The sequence below is a fragment of the Pan troglodytes genome, chromosome 2 (assembly GCF_028858775.2).
Source record: "Pan troglodytes isolate AG18354 chromosome 2, NHGRI_mPanTro3-v2.0_pri, whole genome shotgun sequence".
In the NCBI taxonomy this organism is placed as follows: Eukaryota; Metazoa; Chordata; class Mammalia; order Primates; family Hominidae; genus Pan; species Pan troglodytes.
Genome location: NC_086015.1, coordinates 56,821,095 through 56,837,609, shown reverse-complemented (window position 1 = coordinate 56,837,609; position 16,515 = coordinate 56,821,095). Strand labels below are relative to the sequence as shown.

At 54.9% G+C, this 16,515-nt stretch overlaps 1 protein-coding gene across 1 annotated transcript; it reads right to left on the bottom strand.

The window, feature by feature from the left end:
• Positions 1–1,245: 1,245 nt before the first annotated feature.
• ITIH1 (inter-alpha-trypsin inhibitor heavy chain 1) lies at positions 1,246–15,687 on the bottom strand. The gene is made up of 22 exons (XM_001172464.6): positions 15,538–15,687; positions 15,253–15,273; positions 14,764–14,930; positions 14,224–14,328; positions 13,676–13,838; positions 12,890–13,003; positions 11,252–11,377; positions 11,053–11,169; positions 10,182–10,350; positions 9,968–10,093; positions 8,830–9,011; positions 8,076–8,261; positions 6,871–7,010; positions 6,218–6,372; positions 6,115–6,129; positions 5,705–5,725; positions 5,251–5,331; positions 4,972–5,085; positions 3,463–3,664; positions 2,388–2,560; positions 1,680–1,791; positions 1,246–1,526 (listed from the first exon to the last, which is right to left on the bottom strand). Exons 1-22 carry the CDS (start codon positions 15,652–15,654, stop codon positions 1,397–1,399), a joined length of 2,736 nt encoding a protein of 911 aa, XP_001172464.1. The 5' UTR covers positions 15,655–15,687; the 3' UTR covers positions 1,246–1,396.
• Between the last annotated feature and the right edge of the window lie 828 nt (positions 15,688–16,515).

Here is a 16,515-nt window from a genome sequence, read left to right as displayed (position 1 = left end):
AAAAAAAAAATTGAAAAGAGGGAGTTTCCAAGCCAGTGAAATGATGGCCAAGTGGCAGATGCTGCCTGTGCTTGGTGTCTGGCTGGGCGGTGCCTGTTTCCCTCGGGCCTCCTGAACCCTTACACCAACCTCACTGGCAGCAGGCACCAAGCTCGGGCCTGATGGAGGCCAAACCCAGCAGGTGCTGGCACCTGGGTGTGGAGAGAAGACCCCTCAGAGCTGCCGTGTCTTCATTTCCTGGCTTCTGGGATGTTTTCAGTCCTGTGGCTGCTGGCACTGGGTGGCTTGCACTGTTGCCCAATGGCTCCTCCTCACGGACCTGCAGCTGCCTGCAGAGCTTCTCCTGTCCTCTCTCATCTGGACCACTGCCTCATCCCCAAGTGCCTGGAGTTTGGGGAGACGGACAACTCGAAATAGGGATTCTGTAGCTGCTCAAGTGGCCTCAAGGGATGGCTGGGGACTTGGAGGAACCAGAGTTGTCATGCAGACTTTATAATTAGACAGAATCTAAGAGATCTTTGGGTTCACCGCCTTTCCATTCTACAGGAGAGGGAGATGAGGCCCCCATTGGGCAGGCCTTGCCAAGGGTGACCCCGACAGCTGGCAGCTCACAGCTCTTCCTGGAGAACCCCAGGATACCTGGGAAGGTGGGCTGGCCGCCCCACAGCCTGCCGCTAGGGGCTCTGTGTTCATAGGGCCTGGGGCAGCCTTTGAGCTCAGCATTGGTGTTATTGATCCAGGCCCTCAAAACCAGTCCTTGTTCTGTCTGGTCCCTTGTGAGCTTCATTTGTAGTGGAAACTGGACAGAAACTAGCAAGAAAAAGCAGAAAGCCTCTGGAAAGCAGTGGGTGGAGGCCTGTGCGCATTCACACACAGAGCTCTCTGAAGTGTGGCTCACCTCCCTGCACCTGTGATGTTGTGTTTTGACTGGGCCCCAAGGTCAAGCCAAGGGAGGGGACCCTGATGGGGTAATTCCAGGCATTCACATGAGGAGATGGTAGGGTGCCACTCCTGGCCCCCTGAAATCACAGCTTCTGGGCAGGGACCGTCTCTGCCTTTGGAAAATACCAGCCTGGCTGCCAGACGTTACAAACCCTCGGCAGGGAAATGGTGTGAGCTTTCTTCCCAGCCTCTGACCTGCTTCTCCTCTCCCTGGGTCTGTTGTAACCCCTTAGTCCATCTGAGGGGCAGCATCTTGGGCTGCCTCCCTGCCATCCTCCCTCCCCAAAATCAGCCAGCTCAGGGTGGACACGGCCTCTCTTTAATGGAAGGCATGAGGTGCTTTGACACAAGGAACCAGCTTAGTCAAGGAGGTGCAGCCTCAGCAGCAGGTCAGGATGTCGTCCTCCTCCTCTGCCTTGGCCCCGGGGGAGGACAGGCGTGCTGGCCAGAGGGCTCAGAAGATGTCGGGGACGATATAATCAGTGTAGGCACCATCGATGAGTCCAGCCCCATTGTTGTGAATGAACCAGCAGGACACCTCGGCCCCATGCCGCGGGTCCTTGCTGTAGTCTTTTTGCAAACCCCTGTGCAGAGACAAGTCAGCTGGGGTCACCCTTCGGACCAGTAGGGCAGCACCTCCCCAGGAAGCTCACCCCACCCATGTGACACCTGGAGGAAGACCTGGAAGAACTACAAAGTGGCCGAGGGCAGACGTGCTGGGCAAGCAGCCCACCCACCTGGTGACCGTGAGCCGGCGGTTCCTCACCACCATCGTGGCATCTGGCTTTGTTGGGTCGGAGCCTGGGCGGATGTCAGACACTTCAAAACCGATGGGGTGGAAAAATTGCCCTAGAAAGGCACATTGGAGACAGCGGTTACCGTCTCGGGGACTTGCTCCTGCCCTGCACTCAGCAGGTGCTCACTGCGGGGTTAGAGCATTGCTGGACCGCTTTTTTTCCAGGGCTTGACTGTTTCTGCTAACAGTCCCAGCACGAAAAGCTACCTTTGGTTCACTTGCTATAGAGAAGTAGATACATTTCTAGGTGGTCCTACCTCCTGTCTTTTAAAACGGGATCTGTCTGGGGAGAGAGGTTTGAGGGGCAGGTGCCCATAGAGAGCAGTGTCTGTAGAAAGGCCACACAGGAGCAGTGTGGTCAGTGACCCACCCTACCCACAAGGTCCCTGGGAACCCTCTGGGCCTTTCTTTTTGCGATCAGACCTCTGCCCCTCACTTGCTCCCAGGCTCGCTTAAGCGTTTGTTTCACTGTGTGTTTGCTCACAGCCTCACCAACACAGCCCCTCAGACGGCTCTGCTCCTTGGAGGCCACACTGGAGGTGGGCCTGTCCTGGTACCCAGCTATAGAACTGACCAGTGGCCCCAGGTCCCACATGTCCTCTGGCTTCAACACCCTTCCCCACAGCCCTGCCAGCCTGGCCAGCCGTACCCAGCAGCCCGTGCGTCCGGGCTGACATCCGATGACTGTCCAGCACATAGAAGCCCAGGAAGTCCTGGTGGACCGAGCTCCCCTTCCACACTCGGTGCAAAACAACCTCAAAGGTGCCACCGTCGTCCACAGACACCACCAGGTTCCTCTTCTTGTTGATGGTCACCACCACCCTGCAGAGCCAGGTGGCCGAGAGGGCAGGTGCGGCTGCACTGCATCCCTCTCCATTCAGCTGCCCTTGTCATCTGGGACCCAACCCTTATGACCACGCCCCCACCCCATGGCCTTCATCCCCAGATGGCCGGCTGTTACCTGTTCCACACCCCTTCCCACATGTTGCTGTTGTGCATGGGGCCCTTGCAATGTGCCAGGTCCTGTGCTAAGCCCTCTGTGCAAACTGCATCATTCAATCCTCACTCCGAGCCTGTGAAGTCCCAGGCTCAGAGAGGTTAAGTAACTTGCCCAAGGTAGCACAGTTGGTAAGCAGTGGAGCCAGGACTTGGACTTCAGGCTGTCTAATATCAGAGTCCGTGTTCTGTGACTCCCACTCATCACCTGTGACCTCCACAGCAGACTCTCCCCACCTCTTCCTATAGCTCTGCTGCCCAGCATTGCTCTGGTGCTTGGCACAGTTTGTTGAATGAATGAATGAATGAATGAACGAATTAGTAAAGGAAGGAAAAGTCATGAGACAATGCAGACTAAGACATGCCAAATGAGAAGCCCAGAGAAATCTGGAGTTCAGCAGAGGAAGAGAGCAGGAGGGCTGAGGGGAAGAGGTGGCCTCTTTGCTGGGCCTGGGAGGATGAGCTGGCTTTGTTTGGTAGAGACAGGGGTGGCATTCAGAGCTAAGGTGCGGTGGGAGCACAGTTGCCATGCAGCTGGGCCCAGAGGACATATCCAGTAACCGAGGGAAATGGAGGGCTGGCTGGGCCATGGAGTCTGACATGTCTGCACAGGCCACATGGGTGTCACCCACAGACATGGCTCAGGGATGAGGGCCCTGCAGACTCAGCAGAGTCCTGGGCCCAGGCCACACCTCCCCCTGCATCTCGCCCAGGCCCTGGCAGGTTACCCGTCCTGCCGCAGCACAGCTTGGTCCCTCCAGGAAAACACAGGCCCACCAAAGCCGGGGTTCAGCGTAATGTTCTGAGGAGTCACTTCCAACTGAAAGTCCGTGGCAGGGTTTGCGATTCCCAGCCGCCCGAAGTACGTGCCGTCATGCTGCCCAGGGCTCCTGGCCTTGTTGCCAATGAGCTGTCCATTCACTGAGAAGCCTGCAATGGAGCAAGAGGGCATCCGAGTTGGGAAGGGGCCTGCCTGCCTTTGCTTAGCAGGATCATGCCTCCTTCCTAAGAGGCCCCTACGCCCTGCCTGTGCCACTCTGTCTTTGAGAGTCTCCTGCCTCAGGGTCTCCAGGTCTGGTCCCGCACACAGCACCACCTCCCCTTCCTCTCCACCCCTCCTGCCATGCCAAATATCCCATACTCAGCTCTCGGTTCTGGGTCCTAACGGAGGTCGTGCCTCCCTGAGAACAGGACCTAGCCTGCTCCTTCTCTGTGGCCCCAGCCCCTCACACAGGGACAGGCTCCCATTGTGCTGGAAATGCATTGTGGGACCTCTTCACAGAGGTCTCCGCTGACCTGGGCAGCCGCAAAGCCCCCTTCCCACCCTCACGCTGCCAACCCAGCACATCTCATGCTCTGAAATGATCATCTCAGAATGTTCACCTGTTTGTCTTCCCCTTCCCTAAACTCTATGAAAGCAGGGACTATCTTGGCTCCCACTGCATTCCCAGCCCCTCGTTGGTGCACAACAAACACTTGCAGATGGACTAACTGGACAGGGAGGGAAGGAGACAGGAGGGAGCAGGGGTGAGAGAAGGAGAGGGAGCTGTTCCCCATAACCAAGGCACTGCTGGGAGAGAGGTGCTCTGCTCAGCCATGCTTCATGGGGAAGGTGGGGCAGGACTGTGACATATTTGCAGGACCTAGTATGAAATAAAAAGGAAGGGCCCCTTGTTTATAAAGTGTTAAGGGTTTCAAGGTGGCAACGGAAGAGCATTAAACTGGCTGGGCACGGTGGCTCACGCCTGTAATCCCAGCACTTTGGGAGGCCGAGGTGGGCGGATCACCTGAGGTCAGGAGTTTGAGACCAGCCAGGCCAACATGGTGAAACCCCATCTCTACTAAAAATACAAAAATAAGCCAGTCATGGTGGCATGCGCCTGTAGTCCCAGCTACTTGGGAGGCTGAGGCAGGAGAATCACTTGAACCCAGGAGGCAGAGGTTGCAGTGAGCTGAGATAACGCCACTGTACTCCAGCCTGGGCAACAGAGCAAGACTCTGTCTCAGAAAAAAAAAAAAAGCCCCTGTGTGCCTACCCCAGTCACATGCTGATAAAGCTGGCCCTGTGTAGGTGCAGCCAGGAGGATGGGGTGGGAAGGCAGCGGGCAGAGCCCAGCCAGGTGGATGGTGCCCAGGCAGAGGGCAGTGAGGGCCTTGGCCATAGTCCTGTTCCTGGCTGAATGTTGAGGGCAGAGGAGCCCTGGCCCTGTCTGGCAGAGGTGTGATGCCCGCCATACCTGTGTTGGGGTCCTGTACCAGGCTCAGGATAACACCAGGCTCCTCATTGATGTTGAAGCACAGGGTGTCCTCTTTCTGGGGCACGTGGATGATGAAGTGAGGGTCTGTGTCCACTGGGGGCACAGCATGGAATTCGTTAGATTGGACATCGGGCAGATGGGGCTGGCCAGGGGTTGGGGTTCAGCTAGGCAGGTCCCAGAGAGAGACAGAGAGAGAGAGACAGCCAGACAGGGTGGGTCCCAAACAGGGGTGTCCCTCAGACCCTTCCAAGGACTCACCGCCGGTCACTCGGTCTGGCAGCCGCTGGGTATTGGAGCTGGAATGAGTAGGAGAAGGCTGCAAGGCTGACAGCACGAACGCTGATGGGAGGGGGAGTGGCATTTAGAAGCGGGGCAGCCAGGCCTTCCCTGGAGCTGCTGATCCCTCTGATGACTCTTTCCTCACTGGTGGGGCTGACCTGAGGCCACCAAGCAGGGATGTCCACTCAACATCACATGCCCTTGATTGGCTCCCGGGACACGGGGACAGAAGCTTGGCCTGGCATGTTTAGCTGGCCCCCTCTCTGTCTCCTCCCCCAGGGACCTCAGGCTGGGGAGGCCAGGCTGTTCAGGGGTCTGTTCTAAAGATTCCCAGTGACAAGCAGTGAAGACAGCTAGAACCGAGGAAGAAAGCCAACGGGGTGATCATCAAGGAGGGGTAGAGATGTGAATGGCCAGGATGGCTGCCACTTACTCCTTCTGGGTCCCAGCATCTCTGTAGAAGACAAGGACATATTATCGAAGACAGTGTCACCCACAGTGCCCCACAAGAAAGGCATGCAGCTCTGTCCACAACAGGCCTGGGCCCAGCCGTCCTTCTGGGGGTCTCAGCCCTCCCCTGGGGTCCTGCCTCCTCACAGACATACACTCACACCAAGAGGGGACCAGTGGAGGCTGCTGGGGGTTCAGCCTGCACAAAAGCTCACAAAGCACAGCAGGGAGTTCGCGGTGATGTGGAGAAGGGCGGCTCAGGGGACGGAAGAACGGGAAGGAGTGGAGTCAGGGAGGAAGGGGGATGGGGAGCTGCGAGCCTGGGGCTGGAGCACCTGCCACCTGCCCAGCTACCGAAGCCCAGAACTGAAACTAATGCAATTTAAAACTCACCCAAAGGCGGAGAATCTGGAAGGGAGGGAAAGAGAAAATAATTAGAGCCCCAGAGGTTTTTGGCCCATGGGCTCTCCCTTCTGTAGACCCCTGCAGCCTATACCCTCTGAGGGCTTGTCGATGGTGGGCTTCAGGCCGTCCTGGTCCGCCATGCCCCTGATGCTCATGGAGGTCAGTGGGGTCACAAATCCATAGTCCAGCGACATCCGCAGGGCCTGGGATGACAGGTTGGCCCTCTCCTCCCTGTCCACCTTCATCCTGCATTCAAGACAGAGGCTGGCTCCAAGCCCCGACTTGCACGGCCCTCATCCTTTCACCTATCCATTCACTCATTCATTCATTCATTCATTCGACACATAAGTATTAAGCCCCCATGGTGTCCTGTGCAGTGGCTACATCCTCAGGGGCCTCCAGGTTTAATGATCTCTTACAGAGATCACTTGGAGATTTGGTGGGGTTGAGGGGCATGCCTCAGAGATACGCAGAGACGTTAACAGCTGTGAGATCTGGGTCAAGAGGTCTAACCTCGCTGAGCCTCTGTGTGCTGAGTGTGGGTAAATAGCGGGCTGCCTTGTGCCCTGGTGGGCCTGCCCGGACTGTTGACTGACTGGTTGATATTAACTCAGTGAGCAAAGCAGAAGAGGAAAGTAAATCTGACCTACTTGCCCCAGAACCACCCCTCCTCTGCTCACCTCCAAGGGGTGGGGGGACTCTGGGGTGGGCAGTGCCCACCTGGGGCAGCTGCAGGCACCCTACCGCTTGGCCAGCAGCTCCTGGATGGTGAGGTAGGCCCAGAGGCGCTCGACGTGGTTCTCCAGCATGTGGCCACGCTCTCGGAGCAGTTTCTTCATCTCCTCCTCATCCACTAGGCAGGTTATACTGAATTCTTGTCCCTCCTGAGAGTTGAGGTACAGAGAGGGGTGGTGCACCATGATAAGCACGGCCCCTGGCTGGTGCTAGGGGCTCTGAGGGGCCCATTTCGTCTGGTATCTGCAGCTTCGTCCTCAGCATCACCTGCTTCCCTGAGCCTGTTCGCCTCATCCTATTCGTTGATTCTTGCCAAGCACCCTCTGCGAGCCAGGCTTGGCCTGGACCCTAGGGATCCCATGGAATGGGAGAACCAGGCCCTGCCTTGTGGAGTTTTTCTGGGGGAGGCCAATAAGCACCCGGCTGTTTCCACTATGACCCACCCCAAATGCCCACCAAATTCTAGGTGGGCTGCACCATTCAACTTGCCACGGCACACAAATATGCCTCCTCCATCCAGCTACATTAACTGGGGCACCACTTCCCAAGGGCATCCTATGCACCAGCTGCTGCCTACGGGTATTATATGGATTATTCCATTTACTCCACACAATGCTCTGATGCAGTATGGTACAGAAAAGGAAACTGAGGCCTAGGGAACTGGACCCCTTGCCCAAGGATGCCCAGCTGGTCAGGATGGAGCCAAGGTCCAGCTCAACTCTCCTTACTCAAAGCCTGAGTTCTGAACCTTCGACCACACTTAGGGCGTTGTCTGTGTCCTGGAGGGCAGGATCCAGGTCTCACATGCCTGTCCCCACCACACACAGGTGCACATACACGCATGCACTGCACCATGGCACAAAGCCTGGCACACAGTAGGTGTTCAGGAAATGGTTATCAAATGAGAAGGGAGAGGTTGGTCTCTTGCTCTCTTGCACCTTGGGATGAATGATGCGAAAAATAACAATTGGTCACTGGGGGCCGAGGGACTGCAACTGATAAAGGCCATATTGGCCCCATTCCAGCCAATCCAGCCCCCAGGATGCCTGTGTGGAGGGATGTTCAGGCCTGGGGTGTATGTGGCATGGTGGGGATGAGGGTACTACTCTGGGGAAAGAGAGGCCTCTGGGGGTTGGCAGGAATGGGGAACAGTGTGGGTTTGGAGCCTCTAGGGTGCTGCCTGGCCTCTCCACCCTCCATGGCCCACCATTTACCCCATGGGCCTGCACATCAGCCTTGAAGCTGCTCTGTTTGTTGTCAGCAATGCGCCCGGCCACCACAATCTCTGAGCCTTCGTAGTACTGTTTATGGTGGTTCTGGGTCAGGGCCAAGACAGCATCCTGGGGGTACTGCAAATCCACATCCACCAGCAGGGGTTTGGCTACCTGGCTGTAGAAACCCTGCAGGGATAGAGGTTGCAGCCTTAGAGCTGAGCACCCTGGGCTCCTAATGGGAAGCCTGCCCACAAAGTGGAGTGTTGGGAATTCCCAAGTTAGAGAAGGAATCTGAGGGTCCGAGAGGTCAAGTAGCTGGCTCGAGGTCATGCTGCTGATTTTTTTTTTTTTTTTTTTGAGACAGAGTCTCACTGTGTTGCCCAGGCTGGAGTGCAGTGGCACAATCTCAGCTCATTGCAACCTCCACCTCCTGGGCTCAAGTGATTCTCCTGCCTCAGCCTCCCAGGTAGCTGAGATTACAGGCATCCACCACCACACCTGGCTAATTTTTGTATCTTTAGTAGAGACGGGGTTTCACCATGTTGGCCAGGCTGGTCTCGAACTCCCGATCCACCCACCTTGGCCTCCCAAAGTGCTGGGATTACAGGCTTGAGCCACCATGCCTGGCCCATGCAGCTGATTTGAACTCTATGCCAGAGCTTTATCTGCTCCTCTAGGCTGATGGGCAAACGGCCACCAAGGCAGGGCTCCCTATGGCATGCCATTGGAGGTACAGGGGGTTGTGAGGGGAGACCTGCAGCTGCTGGGTGGCATCACGGTCCTCGTAGATTCTCTGGGCCCGTCCATTGTTCTCCATGGACATGACCTCCAGAAAGTTAAAGTCCACATTGTGGCCGAAACCCAGGTTGTAGAGCGGGAACCTGCCCCGGATGGCGTTGCGGACGTTCTTGAGGATTTGGGAACGGTCTGTCACCCCTGCAAGCCACACACCTGGGTAGTGATGGGATGCTGGCCCACAGGCATGTGGGGCACGAGGGGGCTCTGGGGAACACTCCCTGGGGCTCAAGCCTTCCATCTCAGAGCATCTCCAGGCTCCTGGGCATCCTGAGGCATCGCGTCCTCCTGGCTCTCCTGGGAGACTGCAGCAGCTATCAACAGCTCCTCACAGACCCCACCCATCTAGGTGGGTCCATCACCAGCAGGTCTGATTCTGCTCGAAATCCTGCCATGGCTCCTTTGCCATGGACTGCGAGACCCTGCTGACCTTCCCACGCTTGTTTTACCCCATTCTGCACATGCCCACAGTTCCCGGGCAGGCCCTGCCAGTGCACACACCCTTTTTATGACTTAAGCTGCCTCTTCTGCCTGGGATCCCTTCCTGCCACTCTCCCCTCTTTCTACACTGAGCTCAGGAGTCACCTCCTCCAGGAGGCCTTCCCGGACATCCCCCTGGGTCAGGTGTCCTTTGTCTATGGTTCCACAGCCTCAAGCACCCTGTTCTTTCAGGGCCCTCAGTATCTACTCCTGGATCTGCTTCCCCCAGTAGGTCCCGGGCTCTTTGAGGGCAGAAATATGTCTTGTTCCCTTGGTATTTCAGTCCCTAGCCCCTTGCTTAGCATACAGTAGGTGATAAATAAATAGTTCATTAAACTGTGAACAGAAGCATGGAATCTTGCCCATCTTCCAGGGACTCGTACAGACCTGTGTCATTTAGAAACATCTCCAATTTCTCAACTCACAGGACAGAGGTACACCATGGAGCTCCCTCAGACTTTGTGGTCTGAGCTGTGTTTTTAGACCAGTGCTTGATTTTGCCCTGAGCTTTTCTGCCCCCTGATGGCATCTCCAATGGTTGGGTTTCCAGCTTCAGCTTGCATGTCTCGGGTGACAAGGAGATCACCACCTCCCAAGGCAGCCCCCAAGGTGCTTACCCTCTGTGGGATCGCCATCTGTCAACATGATGAGAATTGAGGCATGGTTGCTGAGTTCTGGGAGGCTTTCCTGAACTTGGTTCAAGATCTCAATTCCCCGGAGCAAACCTCCATTCAGGTTTGTGGCTGCAAGGAAGAGAAAGCAGACCAGTGTATGCCCTCATTCTGAGGGGACAGAGGTGACATCAAGGTTGCCTGAGACCCCCACCCTTACCCTCATCCAGGGAAAAGCCCCGCACAAAGTCTTGAGCTGCTTGTAGGTTGGCCTCAGATGCTTGCACCAGCGAGCCCTTCCACGATTGTACTCGAGTCCCAAAAAGAACCAGGTCAAAGTAGTCCCCTGGCTGCATGTCCCCCAGAATTTTAAGGAGTGCCTCCTTGGTCTGCAAGGACAGAACAGTCAGTAGACAGACAGGGCCCCAGGATGGCCCCAGGACAGCACCTTCCAACTCCAGATACCCGTTTCAGAGATCCACAGGGTGGACAAGCAGGAGGAGATAGGACAACCAGGTGGCCCCGAGACAGGAGCATCCTGCCGGGCCTTGGGGTGGATGAGGGAGGTGGAGAAGGCAAAGGAACCCACCATGGGGAAAAGGAATAATCAGGAGTTCGGGAGGGGCAGGATTAAGAGAAAGGACCCCAGGAGCTGTGCTTCTAGAATACTCCTTGTCCAGCCATGTCTACACTGCACCATGGACAGGGCACTCCAAACCCTGTGGGCGGAGAGCTATTCCCTGCTATAAGATGCCTCCCCACGGACCACCGTAATTACTCCCCGCACTTGTAGTGCACAGGTTTCCTCTTCTAAGCACTTCCCCCAGGGGGTAACTCCATGACCCTGCAGACACCATTGTCATTCCCATTTTTTGCCATTGAGGAGAGGTGAATGCACTTCCTCACGACTGCACAGTGAGGAAGCGATGCTGATTCCAGAGATGCTAACCACTGGGATTTCCTGTTAAATCACTCTGCCTCTGACCAGGAGGATAAATCCCAAACCAGACTCTGGCAGCAAAACTGGCATGTGGTGAGTGATGGGGCTGTGGAAGCTTCTGCTGGGTGAGCTGTTTCAAGCTGCAGCCTACCTGCTTCACTTTCTGGCCTCTCATGGAGCCACTGATGTCAATCACAAAAACCACGTTCTTGTTCATGTTTGTCAGGTTTTGGGGGGCGAAGAAGTGGGCAAAGTGGTTATTGGCCACCTGAAATAGAGAACGAGTGAGGCCACTCTCACAGCACCCCTTGCCCATCCTCTGGGTGCTGAGCCAGAAGCTCAGGGCTCACCAGGAGGTCGCAGATCTTGTCTCGACTGACATCGTAGGTCACCTTGAAGTGCCCGTTCAGTAAGGATGTAGAGCATGTGGGGCAGGACTGCTGCTGGCTCACAGTGGGACGGAACAGCACGTGACCCTGGAACCGTCGAGAGTGTGAGCCATTACTGGTTTGTGTAACCACAAACAGGATGTTTGCAAAGACAACATAAGAAGGCATGCGTGTGTGTGTGTGTGTGTGTGTGTGTTTGCACGGACAGAGAAACGAGTTCGGTGGGCCACTCACTCACCTAGCTGCTGAGAGCACACACCTGTAGGTGGTGGGAGAGATGACCCATTCCCTTGCTTATATGCTTCTGAATCATTGGGATTTTCTACAATGAACATCATCACTTTGGGCATATAAATAATAACAAAATAATAGCAATGTGATACATCTGACAACTCAAACTGTTGAGTGAAAAAGCAGCACTACAATACTGTGGTGAGAAATAAAAGCTGCCCAGGTTGACAAAGAACAAAGACTGGAAGGAAGGGTGCAGAATGGAAGCTGAGGTCTGGTTGGAGTTGGTGATGTGCTTGGGGAAGCTAGTGATGGTTTTTATTCAATACTTTCTATATTCCTGGACTTCATATATTTTTCCAAAAAGAAATTTTTGTTTGTTATAAAAGTAAGGTAGGCTCATCAAAAAGAAGCAGAAGCAAAAGGAAGAAGAAGCAGCAGAAAAGAAGAGGAAGAAGAAGAGAAGATAGAAGAAGAAGAAGGAGAAGAAGAAGAAGAAGGAGAAGAAGAAGAAGAAGAAGGAGAAGGAGAAGAAGAAGAGGAAGAAGAAAAAGAAGAGGAGGAGGTGAAGGAGGAGAAGGAAGAGGAGAGAAAGGATGGAGGATAAAATAGAACCTTGAAAAATTCTTGGGAAGACAAGGACCCATCCCTTTGTTCCCCCACAGAAAGCAAGCATGTTTGCTAACACTCTTGAGGTGTCATATTTAGTTTAAAAGGAAACCCCTCTAAACTGTAAGAAGCACTTCTTTTAAATGAATTGTGGTGCAGGCTCTACATAAGCGGGAACTAAAGGATTTGTTCCTGGCTCGGGGTGGGGGCAAGTCAGGAAGCAGGGCATTGCCCATCCATACACCACACTCCTCCAGGAACCTGGGGTGGGGGTGAGCCAGGGGCTTCTGGGATTCCTGCAAATAGTGGCAAGCGACAAGTCGTTGGGTAGGCCAAAGGTCTTTCCAAACTTATGTTTCCAAGAAACCTGAAGCTTGGAGACCTAACCACACCAGCATATGAGGTTTACTTATGTGCTGGATATTTCCCTGAATGCTCTCCCATGGGCGTGAGGCGGGCAAAGAGGGCACTGAGGCTCAAGCAAGCCAGCAACTCACCCTGGACCATGCAGCCCGTGTGTGGTGGAGCTGGAGCTGGCTCCTTCCCCACCTCAGCATGCAGGCTTTTGCTAAATTGCTCTGAGAACCAGGATTGCTGAGTTCTCCTAGGCACCAATCACATGACACCAGCTTCTCTCATCCTGAGGGCAGACGACAGCCCCTGCCTGGTTTCTGGGCTAAGGCTGGACATTCCATAAGGGGTGGGCAGGCTGAGAAGTCTCCAAAGGGCCCACCACCACCCCCTTGCTATCCCATGTACCTTTTTTCCTGAGAAGGACTTCTTGATAGTTTGGGCTGCCAGTTCCTTCGGCAGGAAAGAGGCCTGGGCATCCAGCTTGCTGATCCCCTGGGGCTCGAAGATGTCCACATCGATCTGCAACATTGAAGCAAATTATTTTTTTTTTAAAAAAAGATGGGATCTTGCTTTGTTGCCCAGGCTGGCCTCAAACTCCTGGGCTCAAGCCGTCCTCCTGCCTCAGCCTCCCACGTAGCTGGGATTACAGGCTCACACCACACTGAAGCAAATTCTCTACCAGGGCTCCCACTCACCAAGTCTCAGCCAAGAGCCAGCATGTGTCCTGGCCACCTACTGTGTGCAGCACCCACCCAGCCCTGATCACAGGGCCTGGTACTCAGTAGGCACTCCAAAAATACTGACCAAATGAAGGTGTACATGCCTGCATCCCTCAACTCAGCCACCACTTAGGTGCCAGCAATAATTCCAGGCCCTCAGGCTGCGCGGGACTTTCTAGTTTACAAAATTACCTGGACATTCAGTACTTCTCGTGATCCCTGTGGCGGTCCTGGGACTCACAGAAACCCCCCGTCTAGCAGATGAGCAAACCGAAGCTCAGAGATAAAGAGGAAGTTAGAGAATTCAGGGAGTTCCCTGCCCAAGAAGAGCACATCAGAGCTCACCCTGAGGGGTTAGTCCCCATCCCTGTGTTCTCAGGCCTGGGTGACACATGGTGGGTGCTCAACCAGTGTTGGGAGCCATGGTGACGGAGAGAGGGGCAGGACCTCTGCCCCGGGACCTGTGATCTACCTCAAAATGATGCACCAGCTGCTTGGGCTTGACTTTGATGACAATTTCATACTGCATATGGTTTCTCTTCAGCACTTCCTCATAAGTCAGCTGAAACGTGACCTTGCTCTTGGGATTGACGGTGAGGTGGATGGTGAATTGCTCCATAGTTCTCCCCGAGGCCCTGGATGTGCCACCAGAGGCAACAGCAGACAGACAGAGGGTAAATGACATTTGGGTCCTTGTCACCTAACATGTGGCCCTCAGAATTTATTTCTCTTAGATGAGTGTTGCTCCCAGGTTTCCCTGGACCTCACAAATGTGTTAGCTGGCTGGTCAGGGTCAGGGCCCAAGATGGCGGGGGCCCACTTCTCCCAGTGGCATATCTGGGAAAAGGGCAACTGCACAGCAGCCTGTTCAGTGCACCGTGCTGGCATCTGGGTTTGGGCAGTTTGCTTACCCTTCCATCATCCTGGGCTGTTCTCCACTAAAGCCACCTTGCAGCCATCAGACCTGTCCTGGCTGGGGAGGGCAGCCCGAGAGATGAGACCAGCAGGCCCAGAACTCACCTGACAAGGCCGGCATTCTCTCCTGAGATAGCTGCTTTCCGGTACTGCTTCCATGCAGTCACCTTGTCCTTTATGTCTCCGATAAATGCGTTTCCATCTGCCGTACTGCAGGGAGGGAAGGACACCCTCAGGAAAGATGAGCCTCCTGACCACACAGGTCCTGAGAGGGCCTGTCCATGTGAGCCCTTGGATAAGGACGTCTCCTGACCAGCCTTCCACTGCCCATGGTGGAACTCAGGGGTCCATGGGCAATGAGGTGAGCAGCCCAGGTCAGAGGCCAGCAAGAAGCCTCAGACTCTGGCCTTGGCTCCTTGGGTTCTAGCTTGAAACATGCTGTGATGGGTCCCGGTTTGCCTCCAAGATGGGAGCCAAGCACAGACCTAAAGGGCTTCTTCCTCCCCTCAAAGCCAGGGCTGGTCTGTGGCCCTTCTAGAATGAGGAGATGCTCTGCGTTATCTGGCCACTCCGATCCTTGTTCTTAAGCTGGGACTAGTAAGCGGCACCCCTGGGAGAAGGCATGGGAGTTGGGCAGGCACGCACATGGCAAAGTCACTGATGAATGCTGTCTTGGGGATTTCCACGTCGAAGGCCACTTCCCTGGCTTCATTGGCAGTGTTGACCACTTGGCTGGTGACAACATAGTGGGCGAAGCGAGAGGTGACTTTGCAGTTGACTTTCAAACTCCGGATGAACACGCCATCGACAGCCTAAAGTGAGACATGAAGGAGCTGTGGCCTGAGACAGGGCCTCTGTCAGCGAGGGACTTCCTGTGGTACGGGGACTTGGCACTCAGCCCCAGTGCATGGTGCCCAGATGCCAGAAGAACAGACCGCAGGAAGACCCCTGCTCTCTGGCTGAGACCGTGCTGTGGGATATGAGGTGAGATGGGAACAAGTCCCCATTTCTAGGACCCTGGAGAGTACCCCCTGCCTATGGCCCTGATAGAGGGGTCCACCCCTGACGGGTTGGGGAAAGCAAGCCTGTAAAAAGGGCTCTGTCACAGACCCCTTTGCCAGGACTCTTACTCACGGTGTCCACAGCCTGTCGCTTCTGCAAAACAAAATCAGGGTCAAGTGTGAGAGGAAAACTCAGGGGACCACCGGCCTGCCAGTTCAGGGATGGGAGTGGAACATAGCCTGTGTCCTCTGCCCCTTAGCTTCACCTCCTTGGTGGTGCTGGGAGGTCACCTCTCCACTCAGAAGTGGTGGAGGTGGTGGGGGTGACCCTGGCCCCTTGAGTGGGGGTCTTGTGTCCCGCCCGGGGCCTCATCCAGGTTCAGCTGCCTATTTCTGCCCTGTGGGCTTAGCCATATACCTTGCTGCTCTTGGACCTGCCTGTAGCGGAGCCCAGGGCAGGCATGGCCTGCAGGATGAGGAGAGATACCAGGTACATGCACAACAGCAGCCCCCGAGGCCCCATGGCACCGTCCATGCTCTAAGGCTCCTGCTGCCCTGTCACCTCAGTCAGACCAGTAATCAATACAGTGCTGGATAAACATGGATTAAACATTAGACAAGGTGCAGGCAAATATTAATGACAAAAACCGCAATGACTTTTGCATCAACCTAACACATTTAGAGGAATCAAAATTTGGCAGTGGAAGCTTTTTGCCTCGGTGGGGGGTTCCCAGCTCTGGGTGGTGTAAACTACTGATGGGGCTCCAGACCATGTCCCTCTGTGTAGAACTGCGCTTAGCCTATGTGAACTGTGAGGATCCCCGGATGGCTCATCTCATCCTCGGGCTGGCACAAGGCAGCACCAGTGACACGGTGACATGTGGCAAGAAGCAACAGTTAAAAATGGATTTCTAAACTTCATTAGGCTTTACTCTTTTTTTTTTTGAGATGGAGTTTTGGTCTTGAGTGCTAGAGTGCAGTGGCAGGATCTTGGCTCACTGCAACCTCCACCTCCTGGGTTCAAGTGATTCTCCTGCCTCAGCCTCCCGAGTAGCTGGGATTACAGGTGCACACCACCATGCCCAGCTAATTTTTGTATTTTTAGTAAAGACGGCTTCACCACATTGGCCACGCTGGTCTCGAACTCCTGACCTCAGGTGATCTGCCTGCCTCAGCCTCCCAAAGTGCTGGGATTATAGGAGTGAGCCACTGGGCCTGGCCAGGCTTTACTTTCAAAATTCTTTTTTTTCTTTTTTTTTTTTTTTTTAAAGACAGGGTCTCCCTCTGTCACACAGGTGGAATACAGTGGTGCGATCTTGGCTCACTGCAGCCTCGACCTCCCAGACTCAACTGATCTTCCCACCTCAGCCTTCTGAGTACCTGGAACCACAGGAAT

Excerpts from the sequence above, each read along its gene's own strand:
- ITIH1 (XM_001172464.6), bottom strand. The coding sequence starts at position 15,654 with ATGGACGGTGCCATGGGGCCTCGGGGGCTGCTGTTGTGCATGTACCTG. Across the intron at positions 15,274-15,537 it reads GCAGGTCCAAGAGCAGCAAG|AAGCGACAGGCTGTGGACAC; the intron begins GTATATGGCTAA and ends TTTGTTTTGCAG. Across the intron at positions 10,094-10,181 it reads GGGCTTTTCCCTGGATGAGG|CCACAAACCTGAATGGAGGT; the intron begins GTAAGGGTGGGG and ends TCTTCCTTGCAG.